Below are 14,212 nucleotides of genomic sequence, written 5' to 3' on the forward strand. Positions count from 1 at the left end.
ACTTTTCAAATCCTGTCCCCATTTTTTTGGGTGTTCATATACCAAGTACCAATACAGTCACCAAGTTTCGGACCATTCCGATGAAGCTACGATTTTTTTTATTTTTTTAATAAAACGCAAGATCCACTATAGTGGTAAAAATTTGCTATTGGGTGATTGAGTGTGACCCATAAATGAAGAACCCCAGAGGGTTAAGGGACTGTATTACAGAAACTTCCTTTTTGAATTCTTGACTTAGGATTTGAAAATGTTCTATTTCCTCATAATGATAAGAGAGGATTAAGATGTGAAGACGTTTCTGTAATGCATCCCCAGGAACAGAACCATAGATTATGTGTAAAATGAATAATGATGCTTCTTTTTTCTCCAGGAAAGAGAGAGAAGATCTCCAGCCATAAACTTCCAGAGCATTCATTTTTCCGATGGGATGAGTCCCCTACAGATCTACTGTGAGGCAGAGGGTGTTACTGTGAGTTACCCTGAACAACATGCCTCATGTCTCCGGGGCTAGTTGTCACACTGGAGTAACTGTATAAGGTTTTAATAATGAATGATCAGGTTGGGGTAAGTTGGCACAATGGAGGGACTTTTTTTTTTTTAATACAAAAAGTATTTTTATTAGGGCTGTCAAAAGATTAATCGCGATTAATCGCATCCAAAATAAAGGTTTGTGTTTACATAATATATGTGTGTGTACTCTGTTAATTATTATTTATATATAAATACACACACATTCATGTATACATTTAAGAAATATTTGCATGTATATACTGTATATACATTTATATAATCTATAATATATATAAATGTTTTATATATAAAAATAATATTTTTTTCTTAAATATATACATGCTTGTGTGTGTATTTATATATACTTATATATATACTATATATACTTACATATATTATGTAAACACAAACTTTTATTTTGGATGCGATTAATCGCGATTAATCTTTTGACAGCCCTAATTTTTATACAATCATTATTTTTTTACTCATCAAACCTTTTAAAAATATATATTTTTTGTTACATAACACTATTGAAGCTCATTTCCGATTAAAAACAATACAATTTTTGTGACTTTGTTATAATTGCAACTCACAATTCTGACATTTTTTCTCACAGTTGTGAGTTTTTACCTCAGAGTTATGTGATAAAGTCGATTAAGGTAATTACGAGTTTATATCTCGCAATTCTGACTTTATGATGCAATTGCGAGAAAAAAAGTCGGAATTGTGAGATAAAGAGTCGCAATTACCTTTTTTATTTTTCACAAACAAGCTTCCATATAACACAGATACACAACATAATGCAGATATGGTGTGCCTTTTTACTCAATACAGTTTTTAATATTTCGGAAAAAAAAATATTTTCAAATAACAACTTACCCCATATAGTGTGACAATACAATTTTTTTAAGTTGACAAATATCTGAAACTCCAGACACTGAAGAAACCATTAAAAAGTGCCACAGATAACAACACTTGACTAGGGTTTGATTCTTTTAAGGTTATTGCTAATGTTTATAGCATTTGTTTTTCGCACAGTTTTCAGTTTAGTGTTTCAGGTGGAACTGATATGAGTGATCCAGATCAGATCTAATCTGCTGATGTCTGGCGGAGGATTCGCCTCTTCATATCTCTCAATTAAAGTCTTTCTCACACTACAGGACATTGTGATCACAGAGCTGATGAAGAAACTCGATATTCTGGGGGATAACGCCGTAAGTGTATGTTGATTTCATATGTAAATGTGCGTGTTTACACATGCCTGGGTGTGTCTGCTCCACATGCATATTTCTGTCACTGATGTCTCGTCTTTTCATTGGATGGCACGCGCAGAATCTGACCAATGAGGAGCAGGTGGTGGTTATTCATGCCAGAACGGTATTAACGTTAGCAGAGAAGGTATGATCCGTATGTCCTTTTTAAGATTATTTTATTTCATGTGAATTTCTTGCGTGCTGTTTTCATGAATGCCAGTGTTTGTCTTCTGACATCTCTGTTGTGTCCAGTGGTTAGAGCAAATCGAAGTCACCAAATCAGCATTACAGCAGAAAATGTTGGACATTGAAAGTGAAAAGGTAAATTCACACTTTATTTTCCATAAGGTCCTCTTATTTGAAAAAATAGTAACACTTTAGTTAAGGGTCCAATTCTCACTATTAATAACTAGTTGCTTATTAGCATGCATATTACTGGCTGTTTATTAGTACTTATAAAGCACATATTAATGCCTTATTTTGCATGATCAGATTCTACTATTAAATCTTAATCCTACACAATACCTAAACTTAACAACTACCTTACTAACTATTAATAAGCAGTAATTAGGAGTTTGAGGCAAAAGTTGTAATTTAATAGTGAGAATTTTACCCTAATCTAAAGTGTAACCAAAAAATATAAATTATTTATTTAAAAAAAAAATTTTTTAGATTGTGACATTTTTATAATTAAGCACATTTCTCCCCCAAATTCCAAACATTTTATTGTTGATTTTATTGATGTTTCTCATTAGATTCTCATTGCATGTATAAACACTTTACAGTTTATATTATTTTCATATTTGAGGAAATACAGTTAATTAATTAATTACATAAATTAATTAATTAATAAACTGTATTTATTTTTTATTAATTTTTATTATTATAAATTATTATTTAAAAATAATATAATTTTTTTATATTTTAGTATATACTGTATATTAATTTATTTTTATTCATTTATTATTTATTTTTATTATTTTATAAAGTATTTATTTTTATTTAAGTTTTTTGTTATAAGTAATTATTTAAAAATAACATATTTTTTATTATTTTTATATTTTAGTAAATACGGTATATTATAAAAATTTTATTATATTTATAACTAAATATAAGAATTTATAATAAAAATATTTTAGTATTGTTATGAAGTATTTATTTTTATTTAAGGTTTTTATTATTATAAATTATTATTTAAAATAAATAATATAAATTGTTTTTATATTTTTGTAAATAATGTATATTAATTCATTTGTATTATATTTATAAAGTATTTATTTTAAGTTTTTTATTATAAACTATTATTTAAAAATAATATAAATTATTTTTATATTTTAATAAATAAAGTATATTAATTAGTTTGTATTTATTTATTATTTATTTGTATTATTTTTATAAAGTATTTATTTTAAGTTTTTATTATAAATTATTATTTAAAAATAATATAAATTATTTGTATATTTGAGTAAATAATGTATATTAATTTATTTGTATTAATTTATTATTTATTTTTATTATTTTTATTAAGTTTTTATTTTAAGTTTTTATTATAAATTATTATTTAAAAATAATATAAATTATTTCTATATTTTAATAAATACAGTATATGAATTCATTTTTATTATATTTATAACAAAATATAATAATTTATAAAAAATATATATATATATTTTATATATAAAATATATTAATTCATTTATCATATATATATATATATATATATATATATATATATATATATATATATATATATATATATATATATATATATATATATATATATATATATATATATATATATATATATATATATATATATGATAAATCAATTAATGTACTGTTTTTACTAAAATATAAAAATAATAAAACTGTAAAGTATGTATACATCCACCAATGAGAAACGCCAACATAACATATTTTTTTTATTTATTTAGAGAATTTGGTAAGGATTTCTATCATGAGAAAAACTTTTTTTTTTTCTCACTAACAGGATTACTTTTGTTAATACAGTGTTTTATATCAACACGATTATTTCCTGTTGTCAATTTCCTCTGAAGGAGCTCTTTAGCGAACAGAAAGGATATTTAGACGATGAATTGGACTACAGAAAGCAGTCTTTGGACCAAGCACATAAGGTAAGCACTGTGCCTCATGTTTTCGAGATCAAACATGGCCTAAGATCCATATGGTTTACTCTCCAGCACTGCAGAGGAGTGCTGCTCTATTATGAGATGCAGTTCTGTCTTCCTGTGCCCCCTGGTGGTGAATGCTGGCCATCCGCGGCCCACACCCCTCTGTGTTTCTCTCAGCGTATCCTCGAGTTGGAGGCGATGCTGTTTGACGCTTTGCAGCTGGAAGAGACCGGTGGTAAGGTGTCCGAGATGCTGACCGAGCAGGACCGTGATTCGCTGAGGGAAGCTGTCGATCAGTGGAAGAGGCAGGTCTTGAGTGAATTACGAGAGCGGGATGCGCAGATACTCAGAGAGAGGATGGAACTGCTACAACATGCTCAAGCGGTACCTGTCTGTGTACATCTATAAAATATAAGTGAAAGAGTTCATGCTTATTTCTAGAGCACTGTACTGGTATGTATAGATGCTGTACGTTTGTATATTTGCTCTTTTGACCAGTAAATAACTATTCATTTTGCATGGACAAACACATTTTCTGCAGTAAATACCAAGCTTCAGTATTTAGTGTTGCCTATTTATTAGCTACCGGTTTCCCTGTCTCAACAGAGGATAAAAGAGCTGGAAGAGTGGATAGAGACACAGAAACGACAGATAAAGGAATTAGAAGAAAAGGTAATCATATAGATTATTTTCTTTCAAGGTCAGCACCATCATCTTTTACAATAATATCTTTGTCTCTGTCTAAATATAATGTTTATTCTCTCCTCTTTGTTCCGTTGTGTTGTTTTTTGCTTTCGTTTTTGTTCCCATGTTCAGTTTTTATTTTTATTTTTATTTTTTTCTTTAGCCTTCATTCTTTGGTCGTAGCTCTTCCAGAAAGCAGGAAACGATGTCATCAGATCAGTGGACCCTGGTAATACTTGACAGCTTCATGCACAACACTAGATTATAGGACTTGCATAGGATTTATGTCTTATTTTCTCTTTATATATTCTCTCTTTATTTCTCTCTTCTCTCTATTTCTCTTTATATATTCTCTTTTTCCTCTTAAATAACTTTTTTTGTGGCTGAAATTGCATCCCCTTGCAAAATATTGGCCATGGTAAATCATGTTTTTCACCAAAATCCTGAAACAAAAAGGTATCGTGGCTTCCACAAAAGCAGCACAACTTTTTTCAACATTGATAATAATAGGAAATGTTTTCTTGAGGACCAAATCAGCATGTTAAAATAATTTCTGAAGGTTCATGTGACACTGAAGACTGGAACAATGATGCTGAAAATTCAGCTTTGTATCAGAAATAATAAATTACATTACACAAAAATAGTAATATTGTGTATGTTCAAATAGAAAAAAGTTCACAATATTACTATTTTTACTGTACATTTTAATCAAAATAAATGCAGCCTGATGGATGGATGAATGGACTGACATACTGATGGATGGCTGGAAGGACGGATAGATGGACGGAAGGATAGATGGACGGATGGATGGAATGGTGTACAGACGACGGATGGATGGATGGAAGGACGGATAGATGGACAGATGGATGGATGGACTGATGGACAGTGGATGTATGGACTGACAGATGGATGGATGGATGGATGGAAGGAAAGATGGACAGACGGATGGATGAATAGATGGATGGTTGGGTTGATTGATGGATGGATGGATGTACAGACGGATGAATGGATGGACAGTAGGATGGATGGATGGATAGATGGATGGATGGATGGATGGACGGACTGACAGACGGATGGATGGATGGATGGATGGATGGATGGATGGACGGATGGATGGACGGACGGACGGACTGACAGACGGATGGATGGATGGATGGATGGATGGATGGATGGGTGAACTGATGAATGGTTGGATGGATGGACAGACGGACTGACAGATGGAGGGATGGGTGGACGGAAGGACGGATGGATGGACGGACGGACGGAAAGACTGACAGATGGAGAGATGGATGGATGGACAGAAGGACGGATGGATGGATGGACAGACTGACATATGGATGTACGGAAGGATGGATGGTTGGGTGGACGGACAGACGGATGGATGGACAGGCAGACTAACAGATGGATGGATGTACAGACGACTGATGGATGGATGGATGGACTGATGGACGGTGGATGTATGGATGGATGGACGGAAAGATGGACAGACGGATGGATGGTTGGATAGATGGATGGACGGTGGATGGATGGATGTTGTGTAACTGTAAATGTGTTTTTGTTGATCACAGGCCTCAAGTGTTCTTCTGTCCCAGAGGAGGGGTCCCTGCGATCTCCTCTGTGCTGATACGAGACTTCAAACTGTTCACTCTCACATCAACTCTGGAACATGGAAATGGAATATGGTGCTGTCTATCTTGTGGACTTAAAACTATTTTTATCCTCCTGACCTTTTGAACTATGCTTTGTGTGACCTCTTTGCGTGTGGAATTTAAGGACTCTTAAATTGAAACGCTCTCTCCTTTCCCTGCTAAGCAGGTGGTGCTGGAGGCTGCTTCCCTTTGGAAGCCTGATGGAATGAGAGATGTTACGTTAAAAAACCTTCCTCCCACTGTTTACACTCACTCTGCTTCGGTTCCCGGTGGCACGTCTGGTGTTTGCGTGGTGGCACTAGCCCCCCCTCCTGTGCATTGTTAGAAATGGAGCTGAAAGTTTAACCCTGGAATTCAAATTATGTCTGTTTTTTTATGCAAAGGAGCAGTGTTTCAAATAAATTTCTCAGAGGAAGACAGAAAAACTAAGAGGATGTTTCTGCATCTTGTTCTGTTCGTTGATCATTAAGTGTCACAGTGGATTCTGAGGTGAATTAGTGCCTCTGAACAGCCTCAAACTCAAGGTAAGCTTGATCTGCACATATACTTTTGAATATGGTTCACTTCAAGTCATGTATGGTTTGCTTATAATGTGCGTGTAAGGGTGATTGTTAAGTGCAACAGATACACTTTTCACATTTGCATAATTCAAAATCCTTATTTTATGTCTAAAATAATACTTCTGGATAAAAATATTATTGTTGTTTATTATATTTCTAGTAAGATTTTTTTAAGTAATTAATTTGTATTTTATTGCATGACATAAGTATTTGATACATCAGAAAAGCAGAACTTAAAGGTAGGGTAGGTAAGAATGATCTAAAACACTTTTGTCCAAATTTGTTTAAACTTTCTTTATATGTCAATACATAATTAAAATATAAGTACTCTGAAAAAGAGAGTATAAAAATCGAGTGACTCTAGACTTTTTAATCTGCAATAAACACTGCTCATTATTTTCGTTCGGGCCGAAACAAGTGATTGGCTTGGGCGCCTGTCACTCTCTCTCGCTACCATGGCTACCGCAGCTTTTGCTCCAGGATCTGCCCACATGCGCACACCCCACTGTTGCCAAGTCGGGCTACTTCAACACTGTTGCCGCGGGCTGTTTTGATGTCCGCGGGTTGAAGCGACCCCAATTATGTGATATTTTGCCCCGGGATTTGCGAATTTTAGCAGGCAGCCCTACCAAAAGGACACATTTTACCCCCAAATGCGGAGAAACACGATTGGGCTTGTTTTGGGCTAGTTTTGAGTAGCGATTGGGTGGATTTTGTTGTGAAAACCTGGCAACCCTGGCGCACCCGTTTGATTTGAGGAGTTCTGGAGGCTGTATTTCTGCTGGACAGGTAGTCTTTCATTTTGATTATACATTTTTTTGGTTTATGTTTTCATGAAGCATGTCTCACTAGCACACGTACCTGCCTAATATAGCTAACATAACATTACTTAGCATAAAGTTACAATGTTATACACTTAGCGAACCATTAGTAGAGATTAGCTCAAGTTGATCGCTGTCGCGTTGAATTTCGCAAAATGTAACTTTAGATAACAAAATGCATGTGTAAAAGCTGGTACACCGCATCCAGGAACTTTTTTTTAGAACTAAGTTAGCTTTAGCTACTGCCCTCTGTCTAAACTCTTCTACCATGTTCACCGGGAACTTTACCTGCACGTTTATTTCCGCCTTTGGTTTGTTTTTATATTCTCTACCTATGTTTACTGATGTTTTTATCTTGTATCTGTGTGTGGTAGACACTGTGTTGTGTGTGTATTTTAAACTTTACCAGTATCGGTATTCTAGCTTGATAGTGAGCACTAAAAGACATCTTATTGGTTTATATTCATAATGATAAAGTTAGATTTTTATTACATGTGATTCTGACATGATGTCACTACATGCACTCCGCTCCTTCTTCTCGGCTCGCCTCAGGTAAATAGACTGAGCGGTCGGCGTAGCGCGTTCATGTGTTTTGGGGGCGTGGCTTTGGAAAGAGCCCATGTGACAAATAAAACTCTTGAATCTTGAATCTTGAATCTTGAATCTTGAAGGGAGAAGGTGGAGTGAATGGAAATAATGAGCTGTCTTTAAAACAGTCGTGAGAGGTCTACAGACACTCAATTTTTATACTTTCTTTTTCTGAGTACTTACATTTTAATTATGTATTGATATATAAAGAAAGTTTAAACAAATTTGGAAAAAAACGTTTTTTAACCAATTCTTACCTACCCTACCTTTAATATTTGGTACAGAAACCATCCATCCATCCATCCATCTTCTTCCGCTTTATCCAGGGCCGGGTCGCGGGGGCAGCAGTCTAAGCAGAGATGCCCAGACTTCCCTCTCCCTAGACACTTCCTCCAGCTCTTCCGGGGGGACACCGAGGCGTTCCCAAGCCAGCCGGAAGACATAGTCCCTCCAGCGTGTCCTAGGTCTTCCCCGGGGCCTCCTCCCGGTTGGACATGCCCGAAACACCTTCCCGGGAAGGCGCTCAGGAGGCATCCGGAACAGATGCCCGAGCCACCTCAACTGACCCCTCTCGATGTGGAGGAGCAGCGGCTCTACTCTGAGTTCCTCCCGAGTGACTGAGCTTCTCACCCTATCTCTAAGGGAGCGCCCAGCCACCCTGCGGAGAAAACTCATTTCGGCCGCCTGTATCCGGGATCTTGTCCTTTCGGTCATGACCCAAAGCTCATGACCATAGGTGAGAGTAGGAACGTAGATTGACCGGTAAATCGAGAGCTTCGCCTTACGGCTTAGCTCTTTCTTCACCACAACAGACCGGTACATCGACCGCATTACTGCAGAAGCTGCACCGATCCGTTTGTCAATCTCCCGTTCCATCCTCCCCTCACTCGTGAACAAGACCCCTAGATACTTGAACTCCTCCACTTGAGGCAGGAACTCTCCACCAACCTGAAGAGGGCAAACCACCCTTTTCCGACTGAGGACCATGGCCTCGGATTTGGAGGTGCTGATCCTCATCCCAGCCGCTTCACACTCGGCTGCAAACCGTCCCAGTGCATGCTGAAGGTCCTGGTTAGAAGGGGCCAACACGACAACGTCATCCGCAAAGAGCAGAGACGAAACCGCATGGTCCCCCAACCTGACACCCTCCGGCCCCTGGCTGCGCCTAGAAATTCTGTCCATAAAAATTATGAACAGAAACCTTTGTTTGCAATTACAGAGATCATACGTTTCCTGTAGTTCTTGACCAGGTTGGCACACACTGCAGCAGGGATTTTGGCCCACTCCTCCATACAGCCCTTCTCCAGATCCTTCAGGTTTCGGGGCTGTCGCTGGGCAATATGGACTTTCAGCTCCTCCAAAGATTTTCTATTGGGTTCAGGTCTGGAGACTGGAGATGCTTCTTACGGAGCCACTCCTTAGTTGCCCTGGCTGTGTGTTTCGGGTCGTTGTCATGCTGGAAGACCCAGCCACGACCCATCTTCAATGCTCTTACTGGGGGAGGAGGTTGTTGGTCTAGATCTCACGATACATGACCCCATCCATCCTCCCCTCAATACGGTGCAGTCGTCCTGTCCCCTTTGCAGAAAAGCATCCCTAAAGAATGATGTTTCCACCTCTATGCTTCACGGTTGGGATGGTGTTCTTGGGGTTGTGCTCGTCCTTCTTCTTCCTCCAAACACGGCGAGTAGAGTTTAGACCAAAAAGCTCTATTTTTGTCTCATCAGACCACATGACCTTCTCCCATTCCTCCTCTGGATCATCCAGATGGTCATTGGCAAACTTCAGACGGGCCTGGTCATGCTCTGGCTTGAGCAGGGGGATCTTGCGTGCGCTGCAGGATTTTAATCCATGATGGCATAGTGTGTTACTAATGGTTTTCTTTGAGACTGTGGTCCCAGCTCTCTAAAGGTCTTTGACCAGGTCCTGCCGTGTAGTTCTGGGCTGATCCCTCACCTTCCTCATGATCATTGATGCCCCACGAGGTGAGATCTTGCACGGTGCCTCAGTCCGAGGGAGATTGACCGTCATCTTGAACTTCTTCCATTTTCTATTAATTGCAGCAACAGTTGTTGCCTTCTCACCAAGCTGCTTGCCTATTGTCCTGTAGCCCATCCCAGCCTTGTGCAGGTCTACAATTTTATCCCTGATGTCCTTACACAGCTCTCTGGTCTTGGCCATTTTGGAGAGGTTGGAGTCTGTTTGATTGAGTGTGTGGACAGGTGTGTTTTATACAGGTAACGAGTTCAAACAGGTGCAGTTAATACAGGTAATGGAGTGGAGAACGGAATTCTTACTGGTTGGTAGATGATCAAATACTTATGTCATGCAATAAAATATAAATTAATTATTTAAAAATCATACAATGGGATTTTCTGGATTTTTAGTTTCCGTCTCGCACAGTTGAATAATACCATGATAAAAATTACAGACCTCTACATGCTTTGTAAGTAGGAAAACCTGCAAAATCGGCAGTTTATCAAATACTTGATAGATAGATAGATAGATAGATAGATAGACAGACAGACAGACAGACAGACAGACAGACAGACAGACAGACAGACAGACAGACAGACAGATAGATAGATAGATAGATAGATAGATAGATAGATAGATAGATAGAGGGGTTTTTTCACATTTGCATAATTCCGAAATGTTTTTGCAAATAAGACACTTATTTCAAAGTTCTGTCTACAGAGATGCCAGAATGAGACTTATTTAAAAATAGTATTATTTATTGTATTACTAGTAGGATTATATATTATACTACTTCAGTCAGACAGTATTTAAAAGTTATTCCTCTAGATTAATGTCAAAATGAAGGGTTGGGGAATATAAATATATAGAAACGCAGAGGCTAAATATTTTTTTATAATATTTTTACTCTTTAATAATAAAGATAATTTATATGAATTAATATGGCTTTATATATACAGTGTGTGTGTGTGTGTGTGTGTGTGTGTGTGTGTGTGTGTGTGTGTGTGTGTGTGTGTGTGTGTGTGTGTGTGTGTGTGTGTGTGTGTGTGTGTGTGTGTGTGTGTGTGTGTGTGTGTGTGTGTGTGTGTGTGTGTGTGTGTGTGTGTGTGTTAATAATAAATATGAATACAAACATATAATAACTTATTTAAAAAATAATCTAGATAGATAGACATATAAATAAGTAATATAAATAAAACCATATAAATAATATATAATATTTGTAATAAAGTAATGTATATTGTAAAGTCTGAATTCTCAGGGTTTTTTGAGAAATATTTAAGCGTCTAAAACTTAAGTAACCATTTTAATATGTACTAAAGCAATAGTGAGGTCTAGCACAGACTTGATCAGCTGAGCTTGGTGTTTTAGAAATTAAACCCATAGACATTTGTAATTTTATGAACCTGGCATGTCGCTGAGCTCCTACTTTTCTCTCTGCTAAAATGCAACTCTGGTGTGGACGAGAGAGATAGTGGTAAAATCTAGGTTTTGGCCTCCGGCTGGTTCTTCCATCTCACTCTGTTACATCTGCGACAAGAAATGCCACTGCCTTACAATCAAAGAGAAAGCCAGGAAGAAAATGCTCCGGAATATGGGCTGGGGCTCACAGATACCCAGGAGTCCTTTGTGCTTTCAGAAATAAGGAAATGAGAAGTAGATGTCTTTTACCATCACGGGCTTTGAAGCTTCTGCTGAACTCCTAAACTAGAAAACATGCAGGAAAAACACATTTTCGTTTCGTTTATTCACACACGCACGTTCCTACTAAAACTGGTTATGAGTTTATGATTGATTATGTCTGTTACTGTCTGTGTTTTTATTGTTTTGACTATTGAGATATTACAAAATATTTTACGGGTCCATTTAGATGTAAAAAGTGGCGAGATCATCTCTTTGGTTAGGTATGAATGGAGATGAATCGTGGATCTGTTAGATTGGATGAAATGCAAACCCTCTTTCCTCAGGCTATTCTTAGACTTCAGCTATTGTGCTTTTATGAGCCATTCTGTCTGTGAAGTGTTTTAACGCATTCACTCCCAGGGGTGTTCAGCATATGGGCCAGGATATCCTGTCCTTTGGGCACATCTTCAACCCTCCAGATGGACTTTCCCAGATCTCCACATGCACAGATGAGACCAGACACACTGGACACGACATCTGCATGCACGTGGTAGATTCCGCATCTGTCTGTTTAACATGAATTGCAACACAATTTCCTAATGCAACCCATGAGCTGATAAATCACTCGTTATTAAAACTAATTTTTGAAGATGTTACTTTTCTTAAAAGTAGTTGGTAGCGTATTGTACATTGTTAGTTCATGTTAACTAAAGTAGTTAACTTGACAAACCTTATTTGTAAAGTGTTACCGGACAGCTTTACATTACACCTCATCACTGCATTATGTCATAAACAGTTGACCAGACTAGAATTAAACATACAGTTGCTTAGAAAAATGAATAATTTGAAAATGTTTGCAGTGTTTAAAATGTATGCACCAAGTTCAGTGTAATTATGCATTATTACTAACCTGAACCTCATTAATTACTAGCCTCATAAATTGTGAATCATCTTGACTTACTGACCTTGCTTTTAAAATAATGTAAATGCATTGTTTATTAGTTTCCGAGCAGTCTTATGCATTATTATTGCTGCGGTGTGGTGCTGAACATGTTCGAGACCTGCTCTGGGTTTATTTTTATATATTTGTATCACTATACATGCAGTTGCATAATCTCATAATGTATGTTTCTATGAATTCTCAAATCAAGAAATATAAAAAATAAAACGCCATGCCATAAATGGATGATAGATAAATGAGTGGATGGATAGATGGGTGGGTGGATGGATGGATAGATGACTGGCTAGATAAGATGGGTGGATGGATGATGATGGATGAATAGATAGATGGGTGTATGGATGAATAGATGGGTGGATGAATGACTAGATAGATGGGTGGATGGATAGATAGATGGGTGGGTGGATGGATTGATAGATAGATTATGATGGATGAATAGATAGGTGGGTGGATGGATAGATAGATGGATGAATGGCTAGATAGATAGATGGGTGGATGGATGGATAAATAGATAGATGGGTGGATGGATAGATGATGATGGATGAATAGATAGATGGGTGTATGGATGAATAGATGGGTGGATGGATGAATAGATAGATGGATGATGATGATGGGTGAATAGATAGATAGATAGGTGGATGGATAGATAGATAGATGATAGGTGGGTGGATGGATAGATGGATGGATGAATGGCTAGATAGATAGATGGGTGGATGTATGGATAAATAGATGGGTGGATGGATAGATAGATGATGATGGGTGAATAGATAGATTAGTGTATTGATGAATGGATAGATGGATGGATGAATAGATGAATGGCTGGATGGATGAATAGATAGATGGATGATAGATGGGTGGATGGATGAATAGATAGATGGGTGGATGGATGATAGATAGATGGATGGATGGATTGATAGATGATGATGGATGAATAGATAGATGGGTGGATGGATGATAGATGGATGTATGGATGAATAGATAGATTGATAGATGATAGATGGATGGTGAATAGATAGATAGATGGATGGATGAATAGATAAATGGATGGATGGATGAATAGATAGATGGGTGGATGGATGGATGAATAGATAGATGGATGGATGGATGATAGATGGATGGTGAATAGATAGATGGATGGATGGATGAATAGATAGATGGATGGATGAATAGATAGATGGGTGGATGGATGAATAGATAGATGGATGGATGAATAGATAGATGGATCAATCGATGATAGATGGATGGTGAATAGATAGATAGATGGATGGATGAATAGATAGATGGATGGATGGATGAATAGATAGATGGATGGATGGATGAATAGATAGATGGGTGGATGGATGGATGAATAGATAGATGGATGGATGAATAGATAGATGGGTGGGTGGATGGATAGATAGATGGATGAATAGATAGATGGATGAATGGGTGGGTGGATGGATGGATGGATAGATGAA

At 36.9% G+C, this 14,212-nt stretch overlaps 1 protein-coding gene across 2 annotated transcripts in view; it reads left to right on the forward strand.

Moving 5' to 3' along the window:
* The window catches only part of jakmip3 (Janus kinase and microtubule interacting protein 3), a 71,063-nt gene extending 64,409 nt beyond the window's left edge, over nucleotides 1-6,654 (forward strand). Inside the window, exons 17-25 of one of the 2 annotated variants that reach the window (XM_079801709.1) lie at nucleotides 371-469; nucleotides 1,671-1,724; nucleotides 1,843-1,908; nucleotides 2,016-2,084; nucleotides 3,821-3,898; nucleotides 4,073-4,279; nucleotides 4,502-4,567; nucleotides 4,743-4,808; nucleotides 6,148-6,654. In XM_079801709.1, the coding sequence (XP_079657835.1) occupies nucleotides 371-469; nucleotides 1,671-1,724; nucleotides 1,843-1,908; nucleotides 2,016-2,084; nucleotides 3,821-3,898; nucleotides 4,073-4,279; nucleotides 4,502-4,567; nucleotides 4,743-4,808; nucleotides 6,148-6,285 (843 nt within the window). In that variant the 3' untranslated portion in view covers nucleotides 6,286-6,654. Of the gene's footprint in view, nucleotides 1-370; nucleotides 470-1,670; nucleotides 1,725-1,842; nucleotides 1,909-2,015; nucleotides 2,085-3,820; nucleotides 3,899-4,072; nucleotides 4,280-4,501; nucleotides 4,568-4,711; nucleotides 4,809-6,147 lie in introns of both variants that reach the window. The other variant, XM_079801710.1, reaches the window with a different exon arrangement.
* Nucleotides 6,655-14,212: the final 7,558 nt, after the last annotated feature.

This window comes from Gobio gobio, assembly GCF_949357685.1.
Source record: "Gobio gobio genome assembly, chromosome: 20".
NCBI lineage: Eukaryota > Metazoa > Chordata > Actinopteri > Cypriniformes > Gobionidae > Gobio > Gobio gobio.